This window comes from Panthera pardus, unplaced genomic scaffold (genome assembly GCF_024362965.1).
Source record: "Panthera pardus isolate Hobbes unplaced genomic scaffold, ASM2436296v1 HiC_scaffold_11, whole genome shotgun sequence".
In the NCBI taxonomy this organism is placed as follows: Eukaryota; Metazoa; Chordata; class Mammalia; order Carnivora; family Felidae; genus Panthera; species Panthera pardus.
The window spans coordinates 69993935-70018895 of record NW_026526666.1 but is presented as its reverse complement, the minus strand read 5'-3'; the positions used below and the strand labels follow the sequence as shown (position 1 = coordinate 70018895).

The 24961-nt window shown below is 51.4% G+C and overlaps 1 protein-coding gene across 2 annotated transcripts; it reads left to right on the top strand.

Annotated features, from left to right (window-relative positions):
- Positions 1-4428: 4428 nt before the first annotated feature.
- Positions 4429-24876, top strand: LOC109266943 (fatty-acid amide hydrolase 1). Of its 2 annotated transcripts, XM_019449431.2 has the most exons (15): positions 4430-4919; positions 12888-13001; positions 15461-15595; positions 15826-15959; positions 16037-16243; positions 16495-16535; positions 16759-16883; positions 17741-17866; positions 18409-18506; positions 19984-20083; positions 20369-20409; positions 21180-21219; positions 21695-21803; positions 22370-22515; positions 22891-24876. In XM_019449431.2, exons 1-15 carry the CDS (start codon positions 4725-4727, stop codon positions 23017-23019), a joined length of 1740 nt encoding a protein of 579 aa, XP_019304976.1. In that variant the 5' UTR covers positions 4430-4724; the 3' UTR covers positions 23020-24876. The 2 variants fall into 2 exon arrangements, with proteins under 2 accessions (XP_053751771.1, XP_019304976.1); XM_053895796.1 differs by lacking the exon at positions 12888-13001 and having other exon boundaries at positions 4429-4919.
- Positions 24877-24961: the final 85 nt, after the last annotated feature.

Genomic DNA, 24961 nt, shown 5'->3' with positions numbered 1-24961 from the left:
GGTAGGGAGGCCCAGACAACTAATGTCAAAGACCTGACAGTGCTTTGAGAATTATAAAGCACCCCATGATTAGTACGTCTGAGATTGGTATCCTACCTCACCTGTGGGAGTGGGAGTTCCTTGAAGCAGGGTTGCGTCCCTCTCTTGCCCACCCCTTCAGTACTGAGGCAAGTTTCACAAGTGAAAGCAAACGGAGAAGCAGAGAAGTTACTGGCAACCGGGGCACACTCTGTTCTCACCCTCAGAACCAAAGACAGACTTCAAACCTTCTGGAATCTGAGAAGCTCCCTTCACTTTTGCAAGCTCTCCTTCCCCTTCTTGCAACCCTGCCCCCACCTCCAAGGGAGTGAGGCAGGGAATTACCTGTCTTCCTGACAACTGAGCACACACAAGGGTGAGTTGCTCAAGGTCGCCAACTAATGGGGGAGGGACACACTGACCCTGCTTCAGGGAACCCACCTGAGGGACCAAGGGACTGACACTGACAGCTGAGTGCAGGTACTTGCTGTTCTGGCTCACGGATGGTATGGTGTTGACTGACTTACAGATGCCTTTTGGATAACACAGCTGGAGCCTTGGAAACCCATCCCCCACTTGGGATCCTCGAATCTCCCTGCTCTTCCATTCCATGGCCTCCGCCTCCCGCTCCTCCACACTGCCTTTCCCAAACACTGATAGGACTGCATCACATTTCTGCTTACTAATGAACTAATGTTTATTGAACTCTTACAATGGGCGATGGGCTGGGTGCTGTTCTAAGCTCTTTCCTTGATTTAACTCATTTAATCTGCTCAATTCTGTAAGGTGGTCACTATTTTTATTCCCCATTTTGTAGATGAGGCAACTAAGGCACAAGAGGTTAAAGTGACTTATTCAAGGTGATATCGTAAGCAAGTGGCAAACAGGATTTGAACTCAAGCAGTCTGGTTCCTGAGCTTGGGCTTCTCAGGCCAGAAAACCCCTCTCTCTCTCTTTTTAAATAAATAGTAACAATAATATAATGATTAACATGCATGGAATCCTTACTATATGCTAGGTCCTGTTCTGTTACATGCATTAACTCATTTGATTCGTATAATAGTACTAGAGAATGGGGGGTACCTTTATTGTCCTCATTTTACAGGTGAGGAAACTGGGGCACAGTCACACCACAAGGATGGGTTGCCAGACACTCTAGCTCCAGAGCCAAGCTTTATATACCTCTGAACTATCTGATTCCCCAAGGGCTGTTCAGCACAAGGGCCCAGCATCCAAAGGCTCTTTGGGTTTATGCAGTATGATCTCTGCTTTTTCCACCAAAGTATATCTTTCGTCTCTTGGCCTATGCATGTTTTTTCCTTCCCAACCAAACCTTGAGCCCCACAAGGCCAGATCTGAGGTCTGGTAGTTGCCTCACTTTCTCCAGCTCACCTCAAGAGGCCTATCATATAAGTAGCAGGGGCTGGTGGCAGTCTGTTGAACTGAACCACAGAATGTCAGAAGGTGAAGGGATGATCTCTCAGAGGAATGAAGTGGTCACCCACCATGACCTATGCATTCGACTTGGTCCAGAACTTACTGCCGTGGCTTCCAGACCCCACCAGATCCTTCAGATCCTTTCTGTAAATTAAATCCTGCTTAATATGCCCCCAGGAGGCTAGTACTTAGAGAAACCAACATCACAGCAAAGAAATACAAATGAAGATTTTGTTAATGGAGTTCCTAAATTAACACATTTTAGCTTGGGGTACCTGGGTGGCTCAGTCAGTTAAGTGTCCCACTCTTGATTTCAGCTCAAGTCATGATCTTGAGGTTTGTGAGTTGGAGCCCTGCATCAGGCTCCATGTTGACAGTGTGGAGCCTGCTTGGGATTTTCTCTCTCTCTCTCTCTCTCTCTCTCTCTCTCTCTCTCACAAATAACTTAAAAAATGAAACAAAGAAGCCCTGCAAATTTTGGTCCAACTCCCAGCAGGTTATAAACTTGGTGATTAAACCTCAGAATGGCCTTAGTTTCCCCATAACTATAGTCTTTTTTTATAATTAAAATTTTTTTTAATATTCAGTTATTTTTGAGAGAGAGAGCGCACGCGCGAACGTGAGTGGGGGAGGGGCAGAAAGTGAGGGGAACAGAGGATCCAAAGCGGGCCATTCACTGACAGCAGACAGCCAGACGTGGGGCTCCAACCAATGAACCATGAGATCATAACCTGAGCTAAAGTCTGACACCCAACCAACTGAGCCACCCAGTCGCCCTCCTGCCATAACTATAATCTTAATTTCTCCTTTGTGAGAGGGAGTGTATGTCGGAAAGAATGCTTCTCACCTTACAAAAGGGAAAGAAACTTGAGTTACCCGAGGTCACCCAGAAAGCGAAGGGTTGAGTCAAGGAATAGAATCCCTTTATTCCATCAGGAGATGGGGTGAGATGACCTTGCAAGACCTATTTCAGATTGGGGTTTCCATCATCCTGCATTGTCAGCTCTCTTAGGGAAACTGAGGTCCAGGAAAACTTACAAAAAGGGCCATGAGTGCTAAGTAAGAACTCAGCAGCACTCAACTGGGATTGAAGACCTAGAAACACAAGGCTTTGAATGCCTCCAGAATATGCTCAAGAGCCTGACAGTGATTTACAAGACCCTCAGGTCCGGATTCTTCCAATATCATTTGTGAAAACTAATAAAAGGAAACTTCATTTATTATTTTATTTTTAAGTAAACTCTACACCAAATAAGGGGCTCAAATTCACAACCCCTAAGATCAAGAGTCCCACGCTGTAGCAACTGAGCCAGCTAGGTGGCCCAGGAAACCTCATTTAAAGTGGAGTCAAAGGGGTGGCTGGGTGGCTCAGTTCATTAAGCATCTGACTCTTGATTTCAGCTCAGGTCATGATCTCATGGTTCATGAGTTTGAGCCCTAAGTTGGGCTCCATGCTGACAGTGCAAAGGGGGTTGTGGTGCCACTGCTTGGGATTCTCTCTCTGCCCCTCCCCCCACTCATGCTGTCTGTTGCTATCTCTCAAAATAAATGAATAAACTTAAAAAAAAAAAGTGGAGTCAGAAGGAAGAGTTCTCATGCCCTATCACTCCCCAACTGCAGACCCAACAGGAAGGGACACACCTTATAAAATTTTATTACCCAGCTGGAGGAAAAAGGGTTTTTTTCTCCCTAGCAGCTGCCCAGCCAATGAGACAATGCCACAATTCAGCCAATGAAAAGCCACTATACTTCAAACTCTCAGTTTTCTTCAATGGACTTTTTGTTTCTAATAGCCCCTCCTAACTTCCTCCTTTCCTCTGTAAAAGAACTTCCTCTCCTTTGTTTCCTAGACTTGCCTGTGGTTTTTGCCAGGCTTAGTTGTCAGGAGTTGCAACTCTCTGCTATTCCAGAATACACCACTTTGCTGTTAAAATAACTGATAGTTTTCATTTTAAGGTTAACACATCTAGGCTTTTTACAGGTGGGCCTTTCATTCAGTCAGACATTTCCGCAGGGCCGACTACGTGCTAGGCACCAATCATAAAGGACCTCACACACTGCTCACAATTATGTGAGGTAGGCATTATAACCACCACCCCCCCCTTTTACAGGTTAAGGCAGCATTATAACCACCCCCCTTTTACAGGTTAAGGCACAGGTTCAGAGAAGTAAACACAGAACTGGAGTAACAGCGGAGTGTTTCAGCAGGCGCCATTTCCAGCCACAAAGCACTTTCCCACACCACATCCCACAGAGTTTCACTTCCAGGGGCAGTAATGGTAGTACTGCTTGATGGTTAAGAGCAATGGTTTGAGATTAGAGCTGAGTTTGAGTCCCCACTCAGCCATGTGTGTGACCACAGAAGTCACTTAACCCCTCTTGTCCTCAGTTACCTGACCTAGAAAATAAGGTTAATAAAAATGCCTTCCTCATAGGTCTGTTGGGAGGACAAATGACATAAAACACATAAACAGAAAGTCCTATGATAGAGGCCTGGATGGGAGTATTTTGTTTGTGTATCTAACCCCCCACCCCATCCCCTCTTTGGAAGAGTGCCAGGTCCCCAGACTCCTGGTCAGGTGTTCCTTCTGCTCTCTGGATGTAAAATCCAGGAGGGCCCATGACTGGAGAAGGGGAGGTGGTCGAGCAAAAGGACAAGTGATCAATGATCTGGCCATGAAGAGCCTTGAGTGAGAGACATGTGGTCCCTGATTTGGGGAAAGGGATTTGGGGAAAGGGAGGGGGCGGCAGGTGGGCTCCCCAGGGAAACTTCCTGTGCCCCTGGAAGCTCTGAGGGTGGGAGAGGTGAGCATCCTGGGAGGGTCTCCAAGAAAGATGCAACTGAACTGTTTGCGGGGGGGGGGCGTTTATCAGGTCCTCGAGTCCAATCGGTCGCTGCTCTCGTCCTCTTGGCCGGCTTTTCCCCGCAGAGGGCTCTTGCCGGCCGCGTCTTCCGGGAAGCTGGGGCTGTGAGGTGCGCTGGGAGTAGGCTTACCGAGGGCGCGCGCGGAACACGGTTGCCGCTCGCGCCCTTCCCGGCCGGGTGCGGGAGAACGCGAGGAGTGACCCTAAACCTGTCGCCGGGCTTCACCTTGACGGTTGCGCACCATCCGCCTCTGGCCCGTGGGCCAGCGGCCGCGCGTCCTCCAACCCCCTTTCCCGCAGAGGGGGAGCGGGATCCTAGGCCGATCCAGGCCGGGTTTTGCGGCGGCATGCGCGTGTGCTGATCCCTCGTCTGCCGTTCTCCGCACAGTTGGCGGCGGGAGATCATGGTGCTGGACGAACTGTGGGCCGAGTTCCCTGGCGCCTCTGTGGCTGCCCTGGCCTGCTGCTTCGTTGCAGCGGCCGTGGCCCTGCGCTGGTCAAGTCGTCGGCCGGCGCGGGACGCGGGGGCCAGGGCACGACGCAAACAGCGGGCGGCTCTGGAGACCATGGATAAGTCGGCGCAGCGCTTCCGCCTCCAGGTGACCGCTGGGGTCCCGTGGTGTGTGTGGGGAGGCACAGGGTGGGGTATCCCTAGCAGCATTTTCAGCCGCACTGGCGCGCGGAGGGGCAGGTGGCGGGCCGCGCAGGTTTTACGTTCGGAACCTCTCTTTGCCCTAATACATTCCATACTCTTTCTGAGGTAGAGCCGAGGGGAGGCTGGGAGACCAAAGGCCATCGCCGCACTGGGTCAAAGAGAGAGGAACTTTGCTCGGTGCCAAAGAATTTCAAGACTTTCATTTATTTATTTTTTAAAAAATGTTTATTATTGAGAGACAGAGAGAGCATGAACATGGGAGGGGCAGAGAGAGGGGGAGACACCGAATCTGAAGCAGGCTCCAGGCTCTGAGCTGTCAGCACAGAGCCCCAAGCGGGGTTTGAACTCACAAACTGAGCCCAAGTCGGACGCCCAACCGACTGAACCACCCAGGTGCCCCTCAAGACTTTTAGAAAGCTAAAATGCAAGCATGAGAACCAATATGATGCTCAGGTTAAGACTTTGTAATCACAGAGTTATGGCCAAGGGAATCCGGAAAGCTCATAGTTTAAAGTCATTGATTTGTGCGTGATGATACTAAGAGAGAGCCAGGAAAGGACTTGCCCAAGTGCAAAGGGGGCTGGGCTGGAATAGAAGTCTCCCCAGCTCCTGCTCTAACCCCTTACAGGCCCCTTTCCTTAAGCAAGTGTAATTCCAGCCCTTCCCTGGGTGATCTGTCAACAAGGTTTTCTCATTCTGGTTCAGCTCAGTGTGTGCATAGGTGCTGGGGAGGGGCCTAGAAGACGAGGCTTTCGCTCAAGGTGTTTGAGACGCTGGACCCAGTTAGAAGTCAAAATGATAAATTCTGGGAGAAGTTCTTATGTACTGTGAGAGGAAAAACTTGCCACGATTGTTTGTGAGGCTTTGTGTTTGATAGGATTCAGATCTGGCAGGTGGGAAAGCATTCCAGGTGACTGGGGACACAGCAGGTGTCAGGAGGATGTGCCTAGGTGGGAGTCAGGGAGGGAGTCACAGAAAATTGCTTTTAGCAGATGCTGTGATTTTAGAGTTGGGTGCAGAGCTGGAACTAGAACCTACACACCCAGTGGTACTCTCCAGCCTCATTCCAGTGGAGGAGAGCAGGGAGGGGATATTAAGTAGGGAGACCAGGCCTTAGGATGCCGGGCCCAGGGTGCAGCCTTGATCATGGTGTCTTTTAGCCGGTATGGATTTACTCCACACCATTTCTGGGCCAGGATATATCATATTTATTTATTTGTTGAAATAAATATGTATCTGGTTCCAGCCTCTATTCCTCAAGCTTGCTGAAAAGCCCACCATCAGTCAGTTTTTAGATGTTCAGTCCACACTGGCCACTGACCCTACTACCTGAGCACAAGTTCTTCACTGAAGTCCTCCTTCTCTGGCTGAGTTCCAAGGTGCCCCACTCAGGGATCCTTGCAGTGACACCCGGCTCACCCTGGAGACCCTCAGCTGCTCCTGAGGCCCGAGTTCTTTAGCAATAGCCCGAACTGCAGCCAGCCGGCAAGAACTGTGCGGGGGCAGCTTCAGCAGTCTGCCCACTGTTCCTGCCTACTGAACTCCCCTCCCAGTCACAAGACACCCACCTGCTGGCAGGGGTGCGACGTGGTAGAAGGGTAGGTCTTCCTCACTTCAGCTCCAAACACCAGCATCTATACAGGTCCCCTCTGGAGCAACCGCCTTTCATTATTTTTTTAGAACCAGATCTTCCAGGGGCACCTGGGTGGCTCAGTCAGTTAAGGGTCAGACTCTTGATTTCAGCTCAGGTCATGATCTCCTGGTTTGTGGGATTGAGCCCCGCATCGGCCTCTGTGCTGATAGTGCGGAGCCTGCTTGGGACTCTCTCCTTCTCTCTATGCTCCTCCCCTGCTTGTTCTCTGTCTCTCGAAATAAATAAATAAACATTAAAAAAAAGAGAGAATAACCAAAATTTCCAGGGTAGAGGTTATGGGCCTGAAATACAAAAAGCTGTTTACATACCCTTGCCGGGGCAAGAGAGCCTGGCTCTTCCAGGTGGGTAAACAGCGAAATGTTTTTCCAGTGACTGTGGAGGAGAAAAGGAGAAGTATCTCAGGAGTCTCATTTGAGCAGTCAGCAAGGGTCTTGATAACAGTAACTCTGAAAGGCCTTGGGGGCAGTTAAGAAGTAGGTGGTTTAGCTGAACTCAATCCCTTGGAACCTTGGGACGAGCTCCTTCCTCTCTCCTGCCCCTAAGGTGCCTTTCTGCTTGGCTCTGGAGTCTCTGGATGATGGGAATGTGGGTTTTGAGGCTGTATAAGCAGCCTTTCTTCTGGGGCTTTTTCAGGCCTGCCCCGAATAGTAAGGGGCAGTGAGGTAAGCAGGGCCCTGGGCAGGCCCCAGGGGAATACAGCAGCAGGTAGTACAGCTCCAGCCTGATAGACTCCTGACAAAGCTAGCTGGGAGCCTAGATACCACCAGTGTTCCCAGGCATTGCTGGAGGAGGGGGAATCCTAATCACCTCCAGAATCATCACAAAATGGTTCACCTCTCTCGACTATAGAGCAACTGGGGAGGGAGGCCGTTTCTGGTAACTCTCTGTTGACCACGTGAGGCTTAACCTGTAACGACTCTTTGCCCACTTTTTTCCCACCCTGCCCCCTGAATGAGTGTCAATATCCTTTCTAGACTGAATAGAAGAACTACCATCAATAGAATCTCATGGCTGGAAAAGATAAGCCAGAACACCTGCTCATGCCTCTGTGCCTTTGCACTTGTGGTCTTACCTCAAAACAAATTTCTTAACAACCCCTTTTGCCAGAATTCCACTGGTCTTAACAAATGCCACTTCCTTCAACTGGATCTGATGTGTGGTTCCATCTCCTGGCCTTCTCCAAGCCCAGCTTGAAACCTGACTTTAAAACAAAATGATTCAGTAGATGAGTTGAGGGTGAATGTAGTTTTTGTTGAGACCACTATCGGTGGCCTGTGTGACCAAATGGAAAAGATATCTTGAAATAAAACAAAGGTGATAAAAACCATGAGGGAAACTAAAAAAGACATGGAGGATAATGTAGGACAGCTGAAATTAGGACAGTCGGGGACTCAAGGAGAGACAGCTGGAGGAGGGGCAGTGATTCAATGATAGCTATAGTATCCCTCCCTTGAGAAAGAATATGCTACTAGGTGGCCGAATGCTTAGTTACAACTTATTTGTACACTTCCCTGCATTCTCCGTACAAATTTAATTTCCCCTGTGTTTGTAGACTGGCCTCCTGGAGGTGCAGACTTTCTCTGGTGTCTTGTGAAAGAAAAAATGTCTCAGCTGCCTGATAACTAGTTGAAGATTTAAAAATAGCTGTTAGCGGTGCTGTCATCAGCTGTCAACATGGAAGAACATAGGACAGAATTAAAATTTGTGCTAATTTTTTTAAAAATGGAGAGAACCTGCTGATAGCTTCAAGCTGAGGCTCACAGGGACTTCGTGGCACCTTGTAGCAAGGTGGGAAATGGTGGTGACCACACTCTCAGTGGCAAGTCTCCTAGTGTGGTGGGCTCTCAGCTAATTTTTACTTTCTTCCCCATACTCTTAGGCATTTTCTTTTTCATAATGAGCACACTTATGTAATCAGAAAAAAAAAATAAAGCAATCTTGCTATTTTCAACTCGAAGCGAGAAAGGCAAGGTGTAGTAAGTACTGTGTATATAGCATAGTCCTTTTGTACAAAAATAGAATATATGAAAACAATTACATACATGGTGAGCTTTTCATAAACTTTTTTTTCCCTGTGAGTTTTCATTAGAAACCATTAACTATGGTTTCCTTTTCAGAGAGGGACTGGGCAGGGTGGTCCCAGGGGTAGGGTGAATGTTCATTTTCATTTTGTGTATGTATGTATATATATATATATTTTTTTTTTTTTTTCTGGCTGAAAGAGAACTTTTTGTTACTTTTAAATGTACAGAAAACTACAGCGTCTACTTAGCCCAGTTTGGTGGCCAGTGCTTTAGCCTTTGTCTTTTCTAGCCTGGCAATGCGAGCCACCGACTCTGGACCCGGGACGTTGCCTCCCAAGTGGCAGTGGATCTCATCATATCTGTCATTGTAATTGGTCCCGATGGCTTCCACCAGCTTAGTCAGAGCTCCTCTGTCTTCCAAGTTAACCTGTGTGAGGGTGACAGTGGTGCAGGTCTTCCTGTGGACCAGATGCCCCACCTGGCCTTCCCCTTGATGATGCAGTGGGGAACTCCCATCTTACAACACAGGGCAGGCAGGAAGACAACCAGCTGAATGGGATCCACATCATGTGCCATCACTACCAGCTGAGTCTTCTTGTTTTCCGCCAAGATGGTGACACATGAACCCCTGCTCGAAGGACAGGCGGCCTCTTAGTGGGGACATCCCCTTTGCCGGCAGCTTTCTTCTCAGCCTGGACCAACAATCTCTGCTTCTTTTCTTGCTTTGTCTCTGGTCTGTACCTGTGGGCCAGCTTGAGCATCTGAGGAGCTGTTTGGCAGTCTATAAGGCCTGGGTGAACTGGTTAATTGCAGGGGGCAATTTTAGATGCTTGTAGAGTAGTCTTTTGCCACTACAGCTGGATGTAGTGGGGCCATTTGACAAAGCAGGTGAGGTCCCTTTTGGACTGGATGTCCTGTCTGATCCCAAAATTCTTGGGCTTTTTCTCAAACGGGATTGACCACCTTCTCAGCCTCCTGCTTCTTCAGAACAGTAGGGGCTGGGGCCACCTTCTTCCCCTTGGCCTTTTTTCCTTTTGGTATCTTGGATGGCTGGAAGAGAGAGAGCGCTTTCATTTTGTATATGTTTTTAAAACGTGTATCACCAGGGATTATCTAGTGTATGTGGGGAGAGATCACAGCAGTTTGCACATGCTGTTCTTACTGTCTGGAGCATTCTTTGTCCTCACCCCTCTTTGCCAGGCCAACTATACTCTACCTTTCACCTGAGTATCACTTTTCAATAAAGCCTTCCCAATCCCCCAAGGCAGGGTCAGGTGGCCTTTCTTTCTGCTATTTTTTTCTGCTTTGTGGCTCCCTGTATTATATATATATATATATATATACACACACACACACACACACATTACATTATATGTTTTATATATACATTATATTTATGTATATATACAATATATATATTATATAAACATTATATTTATGTATATATACAATATATATATTATATATACATTATATTTATGTATATATATACTATATATATTATATTTACATTATATAATATATATAATTATATATATACATAAATATATATAAAATCCCAAGTGAGTATTATATCTGTTTAACAAATTAAGAGAAGCGGGTAGAGCAGTGCCTGGGTGGCTCAGTCAGTTAAGCATCCGACTTCAGCTCAGGTCATGATCTCACGCTTTGTGGGTTCAAGCCCCTCATTGGTCTCTGTGCTGACAGCTCAGAGCCTGGAGCCTGCTTCGGATTCTGTGTCTCCCTCTCTCTGTGCCCCTCCCCTGCTCATGCTCTGTCTCTCTCTGATTCTCAAAAATGAATAAACGTTAAAAAAATTTTTTTAATAAAAAATAAATTAAGAAAAAGAGAAGGGGGTAGAGTGTTCCTGCTGTTAACTCCTGGGTACAAAGGCTCTGTGGTGGGTGTGTGTGGAGGGTGTGAGTAGGTGGTATCTCATGGAAGGATGTGGAGGAGTCTGACAGGAACACAGCCTGGAAGCACTTCCTGGAACACCTCTGGAACTTGTGGTGTGACAGAGACCTTAAGGAGCAGCCAGTCCTGCTTTGCACTGGCTGGCCTGGCAGGAAGGGTGGGTAGATGGCTTGGGCTTGATAATCGCTAAGGTGGCCCTGTGTGATCCAGGAAAGAAAGGATGGACAGGATGACTAATTGGATCTGGATGCGGGGGAGAGGGGGAGGGAAGGGCCCTGGCCTGTTCTTGCACTCTAACACCTGGATGGACTCAGCGCTTCCCTGCACAAAGGTACGTGGAACAGGAGATGGTGGAAAGTGGGGGAGCAGCGAGCTCAGGGAGAAGGACACAAGGGTGGGCGGCAATGGGAATAGCCCCTGAGCACCAGAGCTCAGTTGGGTCAGGCTGGGTGGAGGGTCAGGAGGCCGTGGGTTAGGTGGAGAACCTGGAGTGGAAGCCACGAGAAGGATTCACTTCTCCCAGCATTAGGGAGGGAAGAAGAGGTACCCAGAAGAACGTGTCTCTTCCCACATCTGGCTCCTTCTCATCCTTCAAATCACACAAAGAAATGTCACCTCCTCAGAGAGGCCTGACCATCCCATCTGAGTCAGTCATCTCTTATTTCCATCACAGCAGCTGTTCTTGTGTTCTCATACTTCCCATGATCTGTCCATTATTTGTTAACTTGTTTGTTTTCTTGAATGTAGGCTCTGAAAGCAGGGACTTGTCTGTCTTGGTTAAGTCTAAATTCATAGCCCTTAACATAGTCCCTGGCACATAGTAGGTACTCAGAACATGTTTGTTGACTAACTGAATAAATGGATGACAAGTAGCAGAGAAACAGGAGAAAAACCAGGGAGGGTAGTATCTCCATGCCCAGGAGGCAATTGAAGAGAGCTGGTATGTGGTCTCAATAGCTTTGAATACCTCAGTGAGACATGGAGCAAATATCAGAGTGGAGTATCTCTTGGATTTGTCACCAGGAGGTCCCTGGTGACCTTGGCAAGAGCAGAGGAGAGTGGGGGTGGAAAGTGGTGGCTGTGATTCAGAGTCCCTCTCTCTGACCGTGTTTACTAATTGCCTCAATACCTTTGAGGAGGGAGCAAGCTGGGTTTTCAGGCAACGGCTGACCCCAGAGACTGGGAGCCTTCAAGGTCTGGCAGTCAGGTGTGCGATCAAATGTCCCTCCTCCTTGAGAGATCTTCTCTGACCACCCTCTACCTACCTGTGTGCCACCCACTCACCACACCAGTTTTTATTTTCTTCAAGTTATTTCTTACTATCTCAAATTCTTGTTTACTTATTAATTACATGCTTGCTTCCCAAAGCATGGACGTGCCTCTTTTGTTCACTGTTGGATCCCCAGGCCTAGTATGGTGCTTGGTAATATGTATCTGGAATGAATGAAAAACTCCTCTCTTTTAGGTGTGAGCCTCTAGCTACAGCCCCAACCACCCAGGATAGTGTCTTCTTTTTCTCATCTCCCTTGCCAGGGATTGAGTGGTTAGGTGCAGGTGGACAGCCAGTGGACAGCCTATGCTGAGTGGGCGGAGAACTATAGTTTACCTGTATGGTCCTAGGTGATGCACTTAGCCACTTGGTGCCTTAATTCCTTCCTTCCTTCCTTCCTTCCTTCCTTCCTTCCTTCCTTCCTTCCTCCCTTTTTTTTTTTTTAAGTTTATTTATTATTTATTTTGGGAGAGACAGAGACAGAGTGAGGGAGGGACAGAGAGGGAGGGAGACAGAGAATCCCAAGTAGGCTCCACCCTGCCAGCATGGAGCCTGACACAGGGCTGGAACTCATGGAACTCACAAAACCATGAGATCAGGACCTGAGCCGAAACCAAGAGTCAGACGCTTATACTGACTGAGCCACTTAGGCGCTCCGGTGCCTCAGTTTCTTTATCTGTGCGATGGGAATGGTAGCAAGATTTAGTCAGAACAGAGTGCAGCAGCATGGTGCAGTTGGCAGCTGTCAGTGGTGGTAGTTCGTAATGGTTTAATAATCATACTGGGCATGGCCTCTCCCAGGGCACCCCGTCTGATAACCTCCTAGAAGAGGTATATCTGTCCTGTCCATAGGTGACAAGTGCCTGCCTAGGCTGGGCCACAGTTTCTGGTCTCAGAGCTGCAGGTGGGCATGTCTGTCGTGGATTGGCATGTGACAGTTAGCATCTGCTTTGGCAGGTGTGGGGACTTAGGGGCATGGGCCGGAAGTGTCAGCTGTAGGCACTTGAGGCCTGTGGGGTAAGGGGGTACTTATCTGAGGTGTCTCCCCAGAACCCCGACCTGGACTCAGAGGCACTGCTGGCCCTGCCCCTGACTCAGCTGGTGCAGAAGTTACAACGAGGGGAGCTGTCCCCGGAGGCTGCACTCTTCACCTACGTAGGAAAGGTAAGGCCCTAGTAGGAAAGGTAAGGCCCTAGGCTGGGGATTGCCTGGATCCTTCCTCTCTCTGCAAAGGCTGGGGGGAAAACCTGGCCTGGAGTTACTCTCTCTGGGGACCAGGGTGGGGCCACAGTGCCAGGGGCTGCCAGGAGCTGTGTGCATGAGAAAAAGAGAGAGAGAGAGAGAGAGAGATTGAGAGAGAGGGAGAGGCAGGCTGACTTTGTGTGTGTGTTGGTGAGAGGGCAACACTGAGCATCTTGTCTTAGCTAAAAGCCTGGCTTTCAGCCCAGACTTCCCTCTTGCTCCCGCCTCCACCCCATCCGTCACCAAATGTGGTCTGTTCTCTTTCTATAGCTCTCTCTGGCCCATCCCCTTGTCCCCATTCTCCCGTCCCCCACAGCCACCCTGGTCTGCCACCACCATCTCCCTCCAGGGTGGGGCCCCAGCCTCCTGGCCAGATTCCCTCTCAGGTCTCCAGTTCTTTAGATTCTGCTCTTCTGCTCCTTTTCAGTCTCTGGCATCCTGTCTGGTCAAGGCCTTCTGGAGTGTGGGCATCAATAGCTCAGCTGCCTACGGTTCCCTGGCACCCAGAGCCTGCCACACTGTGCACTGTGGGATTCCCTTTACCTGGAAGCCTCTTCTCCCTCTTCTCTTCTCCCTCTTCTTTGCCCCTCTTGGGGCAACAGGCACTGCTGGCTGAACCTTCAGGGCTCAGAGAAAGAGGCTGTCTTCCAGGGAGCCTCTCCTGACCCTCCCCAGCCTGAGTTAGGGTTCCCTCTTCAGTGGTCTTTCTTTCTTTTCTTTTTTAAAATGTTTATTTATTTATTTTGAGAGAGAGAGAAAGAAGGAGGAGGAGGAGGAGGAGGAGGAGGAGGAGGAGGAGGAGGAGGAGAAGAAGAAGAAGAAGAAGAAGAAGAAGAAGAAGAAGAAGAAGAAGAAGAAGAAGAAGAAGGGAAGAGGGGCAGAGAGAGAGGGAGAGAGAATCCCAAGCAGGCTCCATGCTCAGCACGGAGCTTGATGTGGGGTTTGATCCCATGACTGTGAGATCATGACCTGAGCTGAAATCAAGAGTTGGATACTTAACCGACTGAGCCACCCGGGTGCCTCTCTTTCTAACATTCTAACACATTTTCTCATGGCATCCTAGGGCTTGTCTTATCCTTTGCTTTCCCCTGTGGCTCCTTGTGGGCAGAGCTTGTCTCATTTGTCTTTGTACTTGGTGCTGAATACTTACTGGCTTTCATACAGTAAGTGTTCAAGGAATGTGTTTGAAATGAAATGAAAGAAAAAGAATTGTGCTTTGTGAGTTGACTTGTGTGTAATTTCTTGAAACAGAGTGTGTGACAGTGGGTATGACCACTAGGCAGGTGGACATGCATGCCGGGTGACTGATGGGTGTGTGACAGTGGTGTGAGTGCAGCAGAGAGTGAGGGAGATTGGCTGTATGGGGAGAGAGGACTGTATGCAGACCCCCGCACTGGCTGTGCCGGGGGGACACAGGCAGTCTTGACAGACTGTGCTGCGTCTCCTCTGTCAATGCCCCTGAAAAGTTGCTGCCCTTCGTAATCACCCACAAGTGAGCATTCTCGTCACAGATTGGCCTCTTCCCTGCCTGCCTTGGGTAGCCTGGAGACCGATTTCATGTGCCAAGTTGTGGCAATGGGACCCACACCCATTTTCCTCAGATGTTTCACAGGGACAGGAGTATTTACTGAAAGCTGTGTATCATTTTGCCCTGGTCTATCCCTCCCATAGGGCCTTGTGGAATGTGGTTTGAGGGCTATGGAAAGACCCCATGGCAGATGGCTACTGTTAGTGCATTGTTCCTTTTAGGCAGGCTGCCATCCCTTTAAGTGATTGGTATTAGTCAGTCACTCCTCTATGTGACTTCATGATCAGATTCAAGAGTTTCTGGGAAAGGGGAGGGTTAGCTGGGGCAGGTGTGGGCCAGGCCTGGGGCAGGAGAGAACATGCTGGCCTCTGGGAGGCTGGAACCTGGCTCTAGTCCCGCTCTGTGCTGACTCCCGGTGTGGGCTGAGATGGGGATCTGCCCCTATCTGGTTCCTCCTGACTGCTTCACAGGCAGAGATGTACCTTAGGGGAGGAGGTGGAGCGGCCAGAGGTCATCTTCCTCCCAGCTCATCCCCTCTGGGGAGCATCTGAGGCCAGTGTCTTTCTCCTTTGCGTGCCTTGTTTGTGCCCTGGCCCTGGAGTTACTCTCTCTGTCTTTGGGTTGAGGCCAGAGACTGCCAGGGTGAGGTTGGGACTAGAGGTCCCCAGTGAGATGGGTGGTGGGCCCTAAGTTATTCTCTGCCCTCCTGGCTCCGGGCCATGTTGCTGGTTTTTCCCTGGGTATACTTTAAAAGGCCAATTTCATGTATGTATATTCTACCACAATTTTTCTTTTTTTTTTTTAAAAAAAGGCCAATCTCACTTTGCCTTGTGTCCATTTCTCCCTCTTCCAGGCCTGGGAAGTAAACAAAGAGACCAACTGTGTGACCACCTACCTGGCAGACTGTGAGACTCAGCTGTCCCAGGCCCCAAAGCGGGGCCTGCTCTATGGAGTCCCTGTGAGCCTCAAGGAGTGCTTCAGCTACAAGGTATGCCCTTGCCTCACATCAGGCTTCAATCCCCACCCCTGCCCCTGCCAGCCATGTCTGCATCCTGGGTTACCCTGGGCCCTCAGAGGAAGTATCAGGTCCAGAGGCCTTGAGAGGGACCATGGGTGTGCTCTGCCTTGGCCTGTGAGATGGCAGTAAGAGTGGACCCTCTGCTGAAGGGCCCCTGATCCATCAGCTGTACACCTCTTGGCGCCTATCCTTCCCTCTAGGGCCAGGATTCAACACTGGGCTTGAGCCTGAACGAGAGCATGCCTGCAGAGTGTGACAGTGTGGTGGTGCAGGTGCTGAAGCTACAGGGCGCTGTGCCCTTCGTGCACACCAACATCCCTCAGTCCATGTTCAGGTTGGATTGGGTGCCGGGTGGGGGCAGGGGCATTGGCACCAGTGTGACCTGAGCTGACCCTTTCTTGCTTCCCCCAGCTATGACTGCAGTAATCCCCTCTTTGGCCAGACCTTGAACCCACTGAAGTCCTCTAAGAGCCCAGGTGGCTCCTCTGGGGGTGAAGGGGCCCTCATTGCGGGTGGAGGCTCCCCCCTGGGCTTAGGTACTGACATCGGAGGCAGTATCCGCTTTCCCTCCTCCTTCTGTGGCATCTGTGGCCTCAAGCCCACGGGAAACCGCATCAGGTATGGTGTGGGTGGTGGGTGGAGGGAGCTCCTGGATCTCTTGCTCTATGATCTTGGCCTAGCTCTCAACCTCTCTAGGCCCCAGGCAAGGATTTCCTCACTCTGGGGTTTTCCTGGGAGGGAATGTCACAGCACCATTGGTGTTGGTTCCTACTTTCTAAAGTGGTGAGAGTTCTAAGCTGCTGTATGGGTTTGAGGTTGGGCAGAGGGTGACCATTTCCTGTTTCCAACATTTTGTGTTTCTTATCCAGCAAGAGTGGCCTGAAGGGCTGTGTCTATGGACAGGTAGCAGGTGAGGTCTGGGGTTCCCTCAGTGCCCTGGTGGAGGGGGGTCTGCCTGATCCAGTTCTACCCTGCATCTCCTGGGGGCAGTGTTTGGCTCCCAGCCTGGTCTAGGTGGGAGTTCCTACTTCCATGTCTCTGCTCACACTCCTAGGCCATGTCCCAGCCCTTGCTTGTGCCCCAGAGCCCATTAGGGTAGGGTGATCTTTTTCCTTCCCCTCCCTGCCCCACAGTGCAAATGTCAGTTGGCCCCATGGCCCGGGATGTGGAAAGCCTAGCACTGTGCCTGCGAGCGCTACTGTGTGAGGACATGTTCCGCTTGGACGCTGCCGTGCCCCCGCTGCCCTTCAAGGAGGAGGTGAGCAGGGTTGGGGGGCATGGGGTTGAATTTGGTTATCACTGGTGCTCCTGAGCCCAGAGAGCAGCCCCTTGGCATTGTGGATAGGGCTTGGAGGTTCTGTTTCCTGAAACCCACCCTCAAGGGTCTGCAGCCAGGGTCAACTTCTCTGCAGTCAGCCACCAGATGGAGCTCTTGCCTGCATGTGGAGACCCTGAAGCTTCCAAACTGGCCTGGTGGGGTGGGGCCTCTGCTGAGGAAAGGCCCCCCCTTCTGACCCCAGCCTCTTCTGCAGTCATCGAGAAACAGGAGACGCATCTCAGAGAACAACTTGAGGGAGAACTTGGGTGTTTCTTGGTAGGCAGAATATCTGGACTTGGTGGGGTGAGTTCCTGCTCCTTGACAGAAGATATTCTAACAACCCAGTGGTTCATGAACCCCTTTCTGAAAGGGAGGAAAGGAGGAGGTGAGGTCCCTTTTATGAGGTCTGGAACAAATTATCATGGGAGCCAGGACTTGCATTCTTGAAACAGGCAGTGGAGGGCCTTGGCTCAGGATGCCTGGGTTCTGGACCTAGTGTTGTCAGTATGTACTGGGCCTGTTTGCCCGTCTTCCTATCAACACCTAAAGCCTCAGTTTCATCATATGACCAGTGGGAACCCTCATCCTTGCTGGGCCCCTCCTGCAGAGTCATTGTGAAGGTGTTTTGTGAAAGGGTCAGAGGCAGAAAGGGCTGGCCTCTCAGACAGTCATTTTCCGGGGATCCAGGCTGCAGCTTCTCAGCTGTGTTTGGGGCTGAGTAGCTTCTAAGATCCCTAGGAGCCCTACTTTGGGCTGCCCTCTCTTGACCTGATTCTGACTCCTGTGTTTGCCCCCAGGTCTACACAAGCTCTCGGCCCCTGCGTGTGGGGTATTATGAGACCGACAACTATACCACACCAACCCCGGCCATGAAGCGGGCCCTGCTGGAGACGAAGCAGAGCCTGGAGGCTGCTGGCCACACGGTATGGCTGTGGGAACCTGGAAGTCCTGGTGTGGCCCCTCCTTCGGGAAACGTTCCTGGTACCCATGGCTGCCGCCTGTCCCTGGCATCCTCTCACCCTGATTATTCTGTGGTTGGGATGGGAACTGTGTTCCTGTGGGACCATAGATAGAGGGCTGATCGTATTAATTAGGTTAAGTGATTGGTGATGAACTCAGCCCTGTGCTGGGGATGTGTGAGTGCTATATGGGAGGCTCTCATCAACTACAAACAGTGGTGCACAACTGTCCAGAGATTCCCACCATCCCAGGGTGGTGAGCCAATGGGCTCTACTCTGCTTATCTGAGACAAGTTAGTTCATGTATGGCTTGGCTTGACTTCTCTCATGGTAATGCATTTTAAGGGAGTTTTCATGGGTCAGTAAGGCTGCCTTTGTGGCTCCAGGGGGTGCTACCATGCAGGCAGGATTGGTCCAGTCCATCCTCAGGGCCTCCTGGGAAGCATGGGGGTTGTGGCAGTCAAGGGTTTTTAGGTGTGGGGGCCTTATACTCCTTAATCTTGCAGCTGATCCCCTTCCTGCCAAGCAATATACCCCATGCTCTGGAGATCCTCTCAACAGGTGGGCTGTTCAGTGATGGTGGCCACAGCTTCCTACAGAACTTGTGAGTGATGTGGACTTTGGGGTCTGGGGTGGGGACATTAGACCCAGAGAGAGCAATGGGTTCTGTTACTCCCAGTGTGGGCCAATCTGGCAGAAAATGGGAGACAGGCCTCAGCTGAACACAAAGAAGCTCTGAGAATTCTGGGCAGGGACCTCTCTGCCCCTCTAATTGTGCAGACTGAGCCTGGAGATCCTTTGCCAGGGAGACTTTAGAAAGGTACTGGCTCAAGGGGAGGCTGGATTGAGCAGAGCTTAATTGATGGGAGCTCATTGGGAGGTAGGAGGTGGTCAGGGGAGTTGCTTGTCTATTTGGGGAAGATTGGGAGACAAGGGCAGGATGAAACAGGAAGAGAGACATCTAGACATCATGCTGTGACTCCAGGCTCTTCTGACTTGAGCCAAGTCTGCCTTTTCAGTAGTTTTCTCTTCTGTAGAGTAGGAGTGGGTGGGTTGGGCCAGGCCTACTTTAAGGGACTTTATTTTTTATTTTTTATTTATTTTTGAGACAGAGACAGAGCATGAATGGGGGAGGGTCAGAGAGAGAGGGAGACATAGAATCCGAAGCAGGCTCCAGGCTCTGGGCTGTTAGCACAGAGCCCGACTTGGGACTCGAAGTCATGGACCATGAGATCATGACCTGAGCTGAAGTCGGACGCTTAACTGACTGAGCCACCCAGGTACCCCACTACTTTAAGGGACTTTAAAGAGCTCATGTTTAGAGAAGCTTTTGGTCCTTAAGGGTTGATAGGAGTGGAAGATAGATCTGTGAAGGTGCCTCCTGGTCATGTGCCTGGGCTGACTTGACTTCCTCTCGTAGCTGAGTATGGTCCAGTCTTCAGCAGAAGGGGCTGCTCCTCACTCTGGCCCTGGGAATGAACCCTTAGGATCAGCCTCCTGAGACCTTTCCCTGAACTCTAGAGCTAGAGACAGCCTCAGAAACAAGAGTCATGACGGCTCCGCTTGTACCTCTAGGCTGGCATCAGCATTTACAGGGGATACTCTCAGTGCCAAGCCCTGGCCAGGAAGCTATTGCCCTCATTGAGTCCTTATTGCTTTAAGCTGAGTTTGCCAGGGAGGGAGACACAGAGTCCTGCCTTGGGGAACTCCAGTGTGGAGTGGAGTCCAGGCATCCCAGTGATCAGCAGAAACAAGTCACGTGTTTAAAAGGAGGCAGATAAGGGTGTCTGGCTGGCTCAGTCTGTAGAGCATCTCGGGGTTGCCTGATCTCAGGGTTGTGGTTCTGAGCCCCATGTTGAGTGTAGAGATTAAAGAAAAAAAAAAGAAAGAAAAATCTTTTAAAAAATAAATAAAAGGAGGCAGGTGAAGGGGTTGGAGACCAGTGGTTACCAGAGTCTGTTGAAGAGGGAGTCTAGAGGGTATCACCGAAGAGATGACACTGAGTAGGGAGTGCTGGACTGGACCCAAGCCAGGAGGGAGGCCTGGGGAGGAAATGCTGAACTGGACCCTTTGTCTCCCAGCAAAGGTGATTTTGTGGACCCCTGCTTGGGAGACCTGATCTCAGTTCTGAAGATACCCAGGTGTTTGAAAGGACTGCTGGCTTTCCTGCTAAAGCCTCTGGTGAGGGCACAAGGAGTGGAGGGTTGGGGTGGGCTGGCAGGGGGCCTCTGGGGCTCTTCCCCTCTCGCCTTAGCCTCTCTTGGTTTGGGTGAGCATGGCCTCCTCTTCTCTCCAACCCCCACCTATACTCCTCACCCCATGCCCTGCAATCTTCAGCCAGCCTGTGTGCTAAAAGAGGTGCTGACCTGGGACCTGGGGGAAGGGACAGAAGGAAAAGAGGCACAGGTGGCTTGGCTGCACTCAGCCCAAAGCTGAGTCACTAACACTGTGTTTGTCCTTTGGCAGTTCCCGAGGATGGCAGCCTTTCTTGGCAGTATGAAGTCCCGGTAAGGACATTTCCTATGCCTAGATCCCACCCCCCTCTTCCCCTGACCTGGGGTTAAGTGGTTTCTGACAGGAAGAGATGAGGGAAGTAGCTTCTGAGGTGGAAGTGGCCCAGCCAGGGTGGCAACCTCTGTGGCTTTCAGATGGGACCTTGAAGTTTGCCTTCTCAGGGTCCAGGTCTGGCTAGAGAGGAGGAGCCTGAAAGGGATCACGGAAGGATGGGTTGGAGAGGAGAAGACCTGGCTATGCATGGGTAGAAAGGACCAGGAAAGGAAGCATGTTGAGGCACAGGGGAGAGGGGGCTACTTGGGAACCTGTGAGAGACGCTGCTCTTGGAGGTCTGACATGAACTGAGCTTCACTGGGTCCTGCCTGCCCCTTAGTGCCTCGGGTGGGAAAAGGGCATAAATGGCCTTATTTTTAGGCCCTGACATCCTCTGGACTTGCCCCTTCTCTCACTGCCAGGCATTTAGGACCTTTGGCAGCTCTGGCCTCTCTTGTGTACTAAGGGTAGTTGGGAATCAGGCCTGATATGGTCCTGGCTGTGCTGTGAAGTCACTAAGTGGCATAGCCTAAGTCCCTCTTGGGGCCTGATTTTCTCAGCAGGACATGAACTTAGGGATTTGAAATTCTCCCTTGTATTGCATCTGCCTCAGAGCTCCCATAGTTGAGAAGCGCCCATGGAGGATTGAGATCTGGGGGGGGGGGGTGTTAGGAGTAGGAGTCTGATGTTGCATATCCCCATGGCCAGTGACCTCGTTCCCTCTGCCTAGGTCGGCTGGAAAGCTCTGGGAACTGCAGTACGAGATTGAGGTGAGGTCAGAGCCCCTAGAGTGGAGTAGGGTGGGGGATGGGGTAGAGTTAGACAGGACACCTACCAGTGGGCTCTCTTGGCCACTGATCCCTCTGGTCCCCTGGAGTAGCCTGTCATTCCCCCTTTTGCTCCCTGGACTGGTCTGTGATCCTCACTTGCCTAGGTGCTCATCCTTAGGGACTGGGTCAGTCAGCTCCTGTCCTGGCTGCCTCTTTGCCCCCACTGGTGCTGTCTGGCACTACGTGGCCCCACCCTGGCAGGAAAAATGATGTTTCTGATTCGTGTGGGAGGTGGAGCAACTGATGCTGCCTGAGAGTGGCCATGCCTGTGTGCCCCAAGGACCTCCATCCCTTCCAGGCTTAGTCCAGATCCAGGGGCAGGTGCTGGGGCCCGAGCCACCCTGGCCACAGTCCCTTCATTAGAGAGTCTCTGTGATGGGCTGGGTCCAAGGGCTCCTGCTGGCATCCTCCCCAGGTGTACCGCAACTCTGTGATTGCCCAGTGGAGAGCACTGGACCTGGATGTGTTGCTCACCCCCATGCTGGGCCCTGCTCTGAACCTGAATGCTCCCGGCAGGGCCACAGGTGAGGCCTGCTGCCCCACCACACCCCTGACACTCCCACCTGCCTTTCCTCCTCTGGAAGTTCGGCCCAGTGTCCAGAAGGCTGCTGGGAAGTAGAAGAGGAGCCTTAGGGGAGGGCTACACCCCTTGGGGAGGGCCCTGCCCTTGGGGAGCTCACAGTCTGGCTGGAGAGATGGGAGTCATGTGGGATGTCCTGGGTGGGAATGAGCTCCCTGTTCACAGCACTACTGAAGTTGGTGATCTTGAGTTACAGAGTCTATGGTTTGGGGAGGTGGCGTTTAAAGTCCAGGTGGGATTTAGATAAGCCAAGAAAATAGGGACAACATTCCAGGTGGGGAAGCTTCATGGGCAAGGGCACAGGGCAAGCCCCAGCAGGTTCTCCAGCCTACCTTGAATCTGGATTCCTGAGCTTTGTCACTCACCTGAATCTCTGTGGCCCTGGGAGAGAGCCCCTCTCTGTCTGTGGAGGCAGGGTGCCATTTCCCGGGATGAAAGGCTGGGGTACAGAGAAGACGGTTGGCATTGAAGGTCGCCTGGCCTGCTGTAGCCGCTTGTGTTGTGTTTCAGCGGCTGTCAGCTACACTCTGCTCTACAACTGCCTGGACTTCCCAGCGGGGGTGGTGCCTGTCACCACAGTGACCGCTGAGGACGAGGCTCAGATGGAACATTACAGGGGCTACTTTGGAGATATCTGGGACAAGGCGCTACAGAAGGTGAGGCCACAGGGCCTGGCTTGGCCCCCAGGGTCCCCCTTCCCCTGGACTCCCACCCGCACCCCAATGCTGGCTGCTGTGAAGGAAGCAGCATAAGTGCATGTAGTCCTTGCCTGCATTTTTTTTCCTTTTCTTTTTTAAGTAAGCTCTACATCCAATCTGGGGCTCGAACTCATGACCCCAGGATCAAGAGTCACATACTCTACTGACTGAGCCAGCCAGGCACCCCCTCGCTCACCTTTCTTCATGAGAGAACCTGAAGGACAGCAGCCCGGCCCTGCCATGCTGCCCCTCCTCTCCAGCTGGGGTGCTTTCTGGTCCATCGCGGGGTCTTGCCTCCTCTACCTCCCATCCTGATACCTGTGTCCCTCACAGGCCGTGAAGAAGAGCGTGGGGCTGCCCGTGGCCGTGCAGTGTGTGGCTCTGCCCTGGCAAGAAGAGTTGTGTCTGCGGTTCATGCGGGAGGTGGAGCGACTGATGACCCCTGAAAAGCAGCCATCCTGACTGCCACCCACTGGGCTCTGGGGACCTGAGATCCACTCGATCTATGCCCAGCCTAGTCTGGGCACAGCTGCCACCCTGTGAGGAAATGTTCAGCCTGGGCCAGAGGCTTCCATGTACCCCTCCCCTGATCTTCTACAAGAAGCACAGACGCCCTGAGTCTGGACCTTGCCCTGCCTTCTGATCCCTCCCTCTGCCCTGACATGCCCACCACATGGCAGGCAGTGGGTGTGACATGGGCAAAAGCCCACTAACAGTCAAGAAATGTTTCTAGTCTGTATGCTCTCTGGCCATCATTGTCAGGGCATTGGGGGTTGAGCCCTACTCCAGCCTCGGCAATCTCATGGTTCCCATCCCCCACAGGAGGGACATAGCCTTCTCACCTCACCCATCCCCCTGTCCCCTCACTTAGACAAAGCCCTACTTTGCTAAGCATTGCCCTTCTCTTCTTCTTTCCTTTGCTCCTTCCCTCTCCAAGGATGCCCTTTCTGCTCCTCTACCATTAAATCCTTCGAGGCCCAGCTCAGATCCCTCTTTCCCAAGAAGGCCTTCCCTCCTTCCTCTGAGCCCTGGACTAGGTGGACTGTTTCTTCCCAGTCTGTTCTCTGTGGTGAGCATCTGTGGGTGGGTTTGCTTCCCTTAGTACGCTGGTTCTCCTTGACAGGAGGGACCCTAATGCTGTATCTTTGTCCTCGGCGGCCAGCAAAGGGCTGGGCATAGGGCAGCAGGGAGTCTGGAGGGCTGGCCCTGAGCTGGCTCTGTTGTGGGGAGGGGGCCCATAGGCCTCGAGAAGAGAGCATGAGACAAGGCGATCTGGTAGCACTCACAGGGCTGGCCAAGGACTGGATTGTTCTAGGAAGGCTTCCTGAAGGAGGAAGACATGTATTGAGTGTAGAAGGTTTCCAGAAGCTGAGATGGGGATGAGGACATCCGAGGGATAAGGAGCCACACACCCAAAAGACCACGATGAGTTTGGTAGATGGAGGTATTGAATGGGTACAGGAGAGGCAGCAGAGATACAGGTGGGGGCCAGATCAAGGTGGACTTTGGGGGTTAGTTCAGGAATTTGACTTCTGTCTCAAGGGCAATGGGGAGCTCTTAAAGGATCACACAGATGCAGCAAAGAGCACAGACTTGGGGGACAGAGCCTGGAGAGGGATAAGGAGGCTGCTTCATGATCCTAATCTGAGGAAGGGGGCCTGAGGCCTGAGCTAGGGCTGTGGCCTAGGGGTAGGCAGAGAGGTGGTTTGGGAATTGACAGTTGGGTTAGAAGTGAGCTGTCTCAGCTCAGTCTCACCTCTGCCCAATCTGCCAGCCCACCTTTTACAGGACTGCATTGCCTGGCGGGTGGGCAACTAGTCTATGACTAGTCTGGGGACTTCCTGGCCCTGCTAAGCAGAGCTCACTCTTCCCTGGCCCCAGCTCTAACTCCCCTACTTACTGCAGAAGATGTTTCTGAGCCTAAGCCCTCAGGCCAGGCGGGTCCTAACCCTATCTGGCCCACTTCAGATTCTTTTCAGGGTAAGCTGCCTTCCCAAGGCTTCCTTCTCCACCCTGATTTTCCTACTTCTTTGGAGGGACTTTGCCTTCCAGGTTACATGGCCAGGGGCACCTCCACTGTCTGACAGTGGTATCCCTGCTCGGCCTGAGGCCTCACACTTCAAGACCAAAATCACATGGACATCCAGATTGGGACAGCCAGATACTTGCTGCACTTTGCCCAGATTCCTTGTAACTGCTGTGTCATTTTGCCTCATATCATTCCATAGAATCATCTGTGCCCTGGCCTGTACCCCTCCCTTGGCTTCTTCCTGCCCCATTTCTCTTTGGTTACTGATAAACTTGTGCTTTTAGACACAAGGCCACAGGGCGAGGGTGCCTGTCCTTGCCTTCACTGCTTCATTGATTTGCCCTTGGAGGCCAGTGTGGGTGGCCCTGCCTAGCC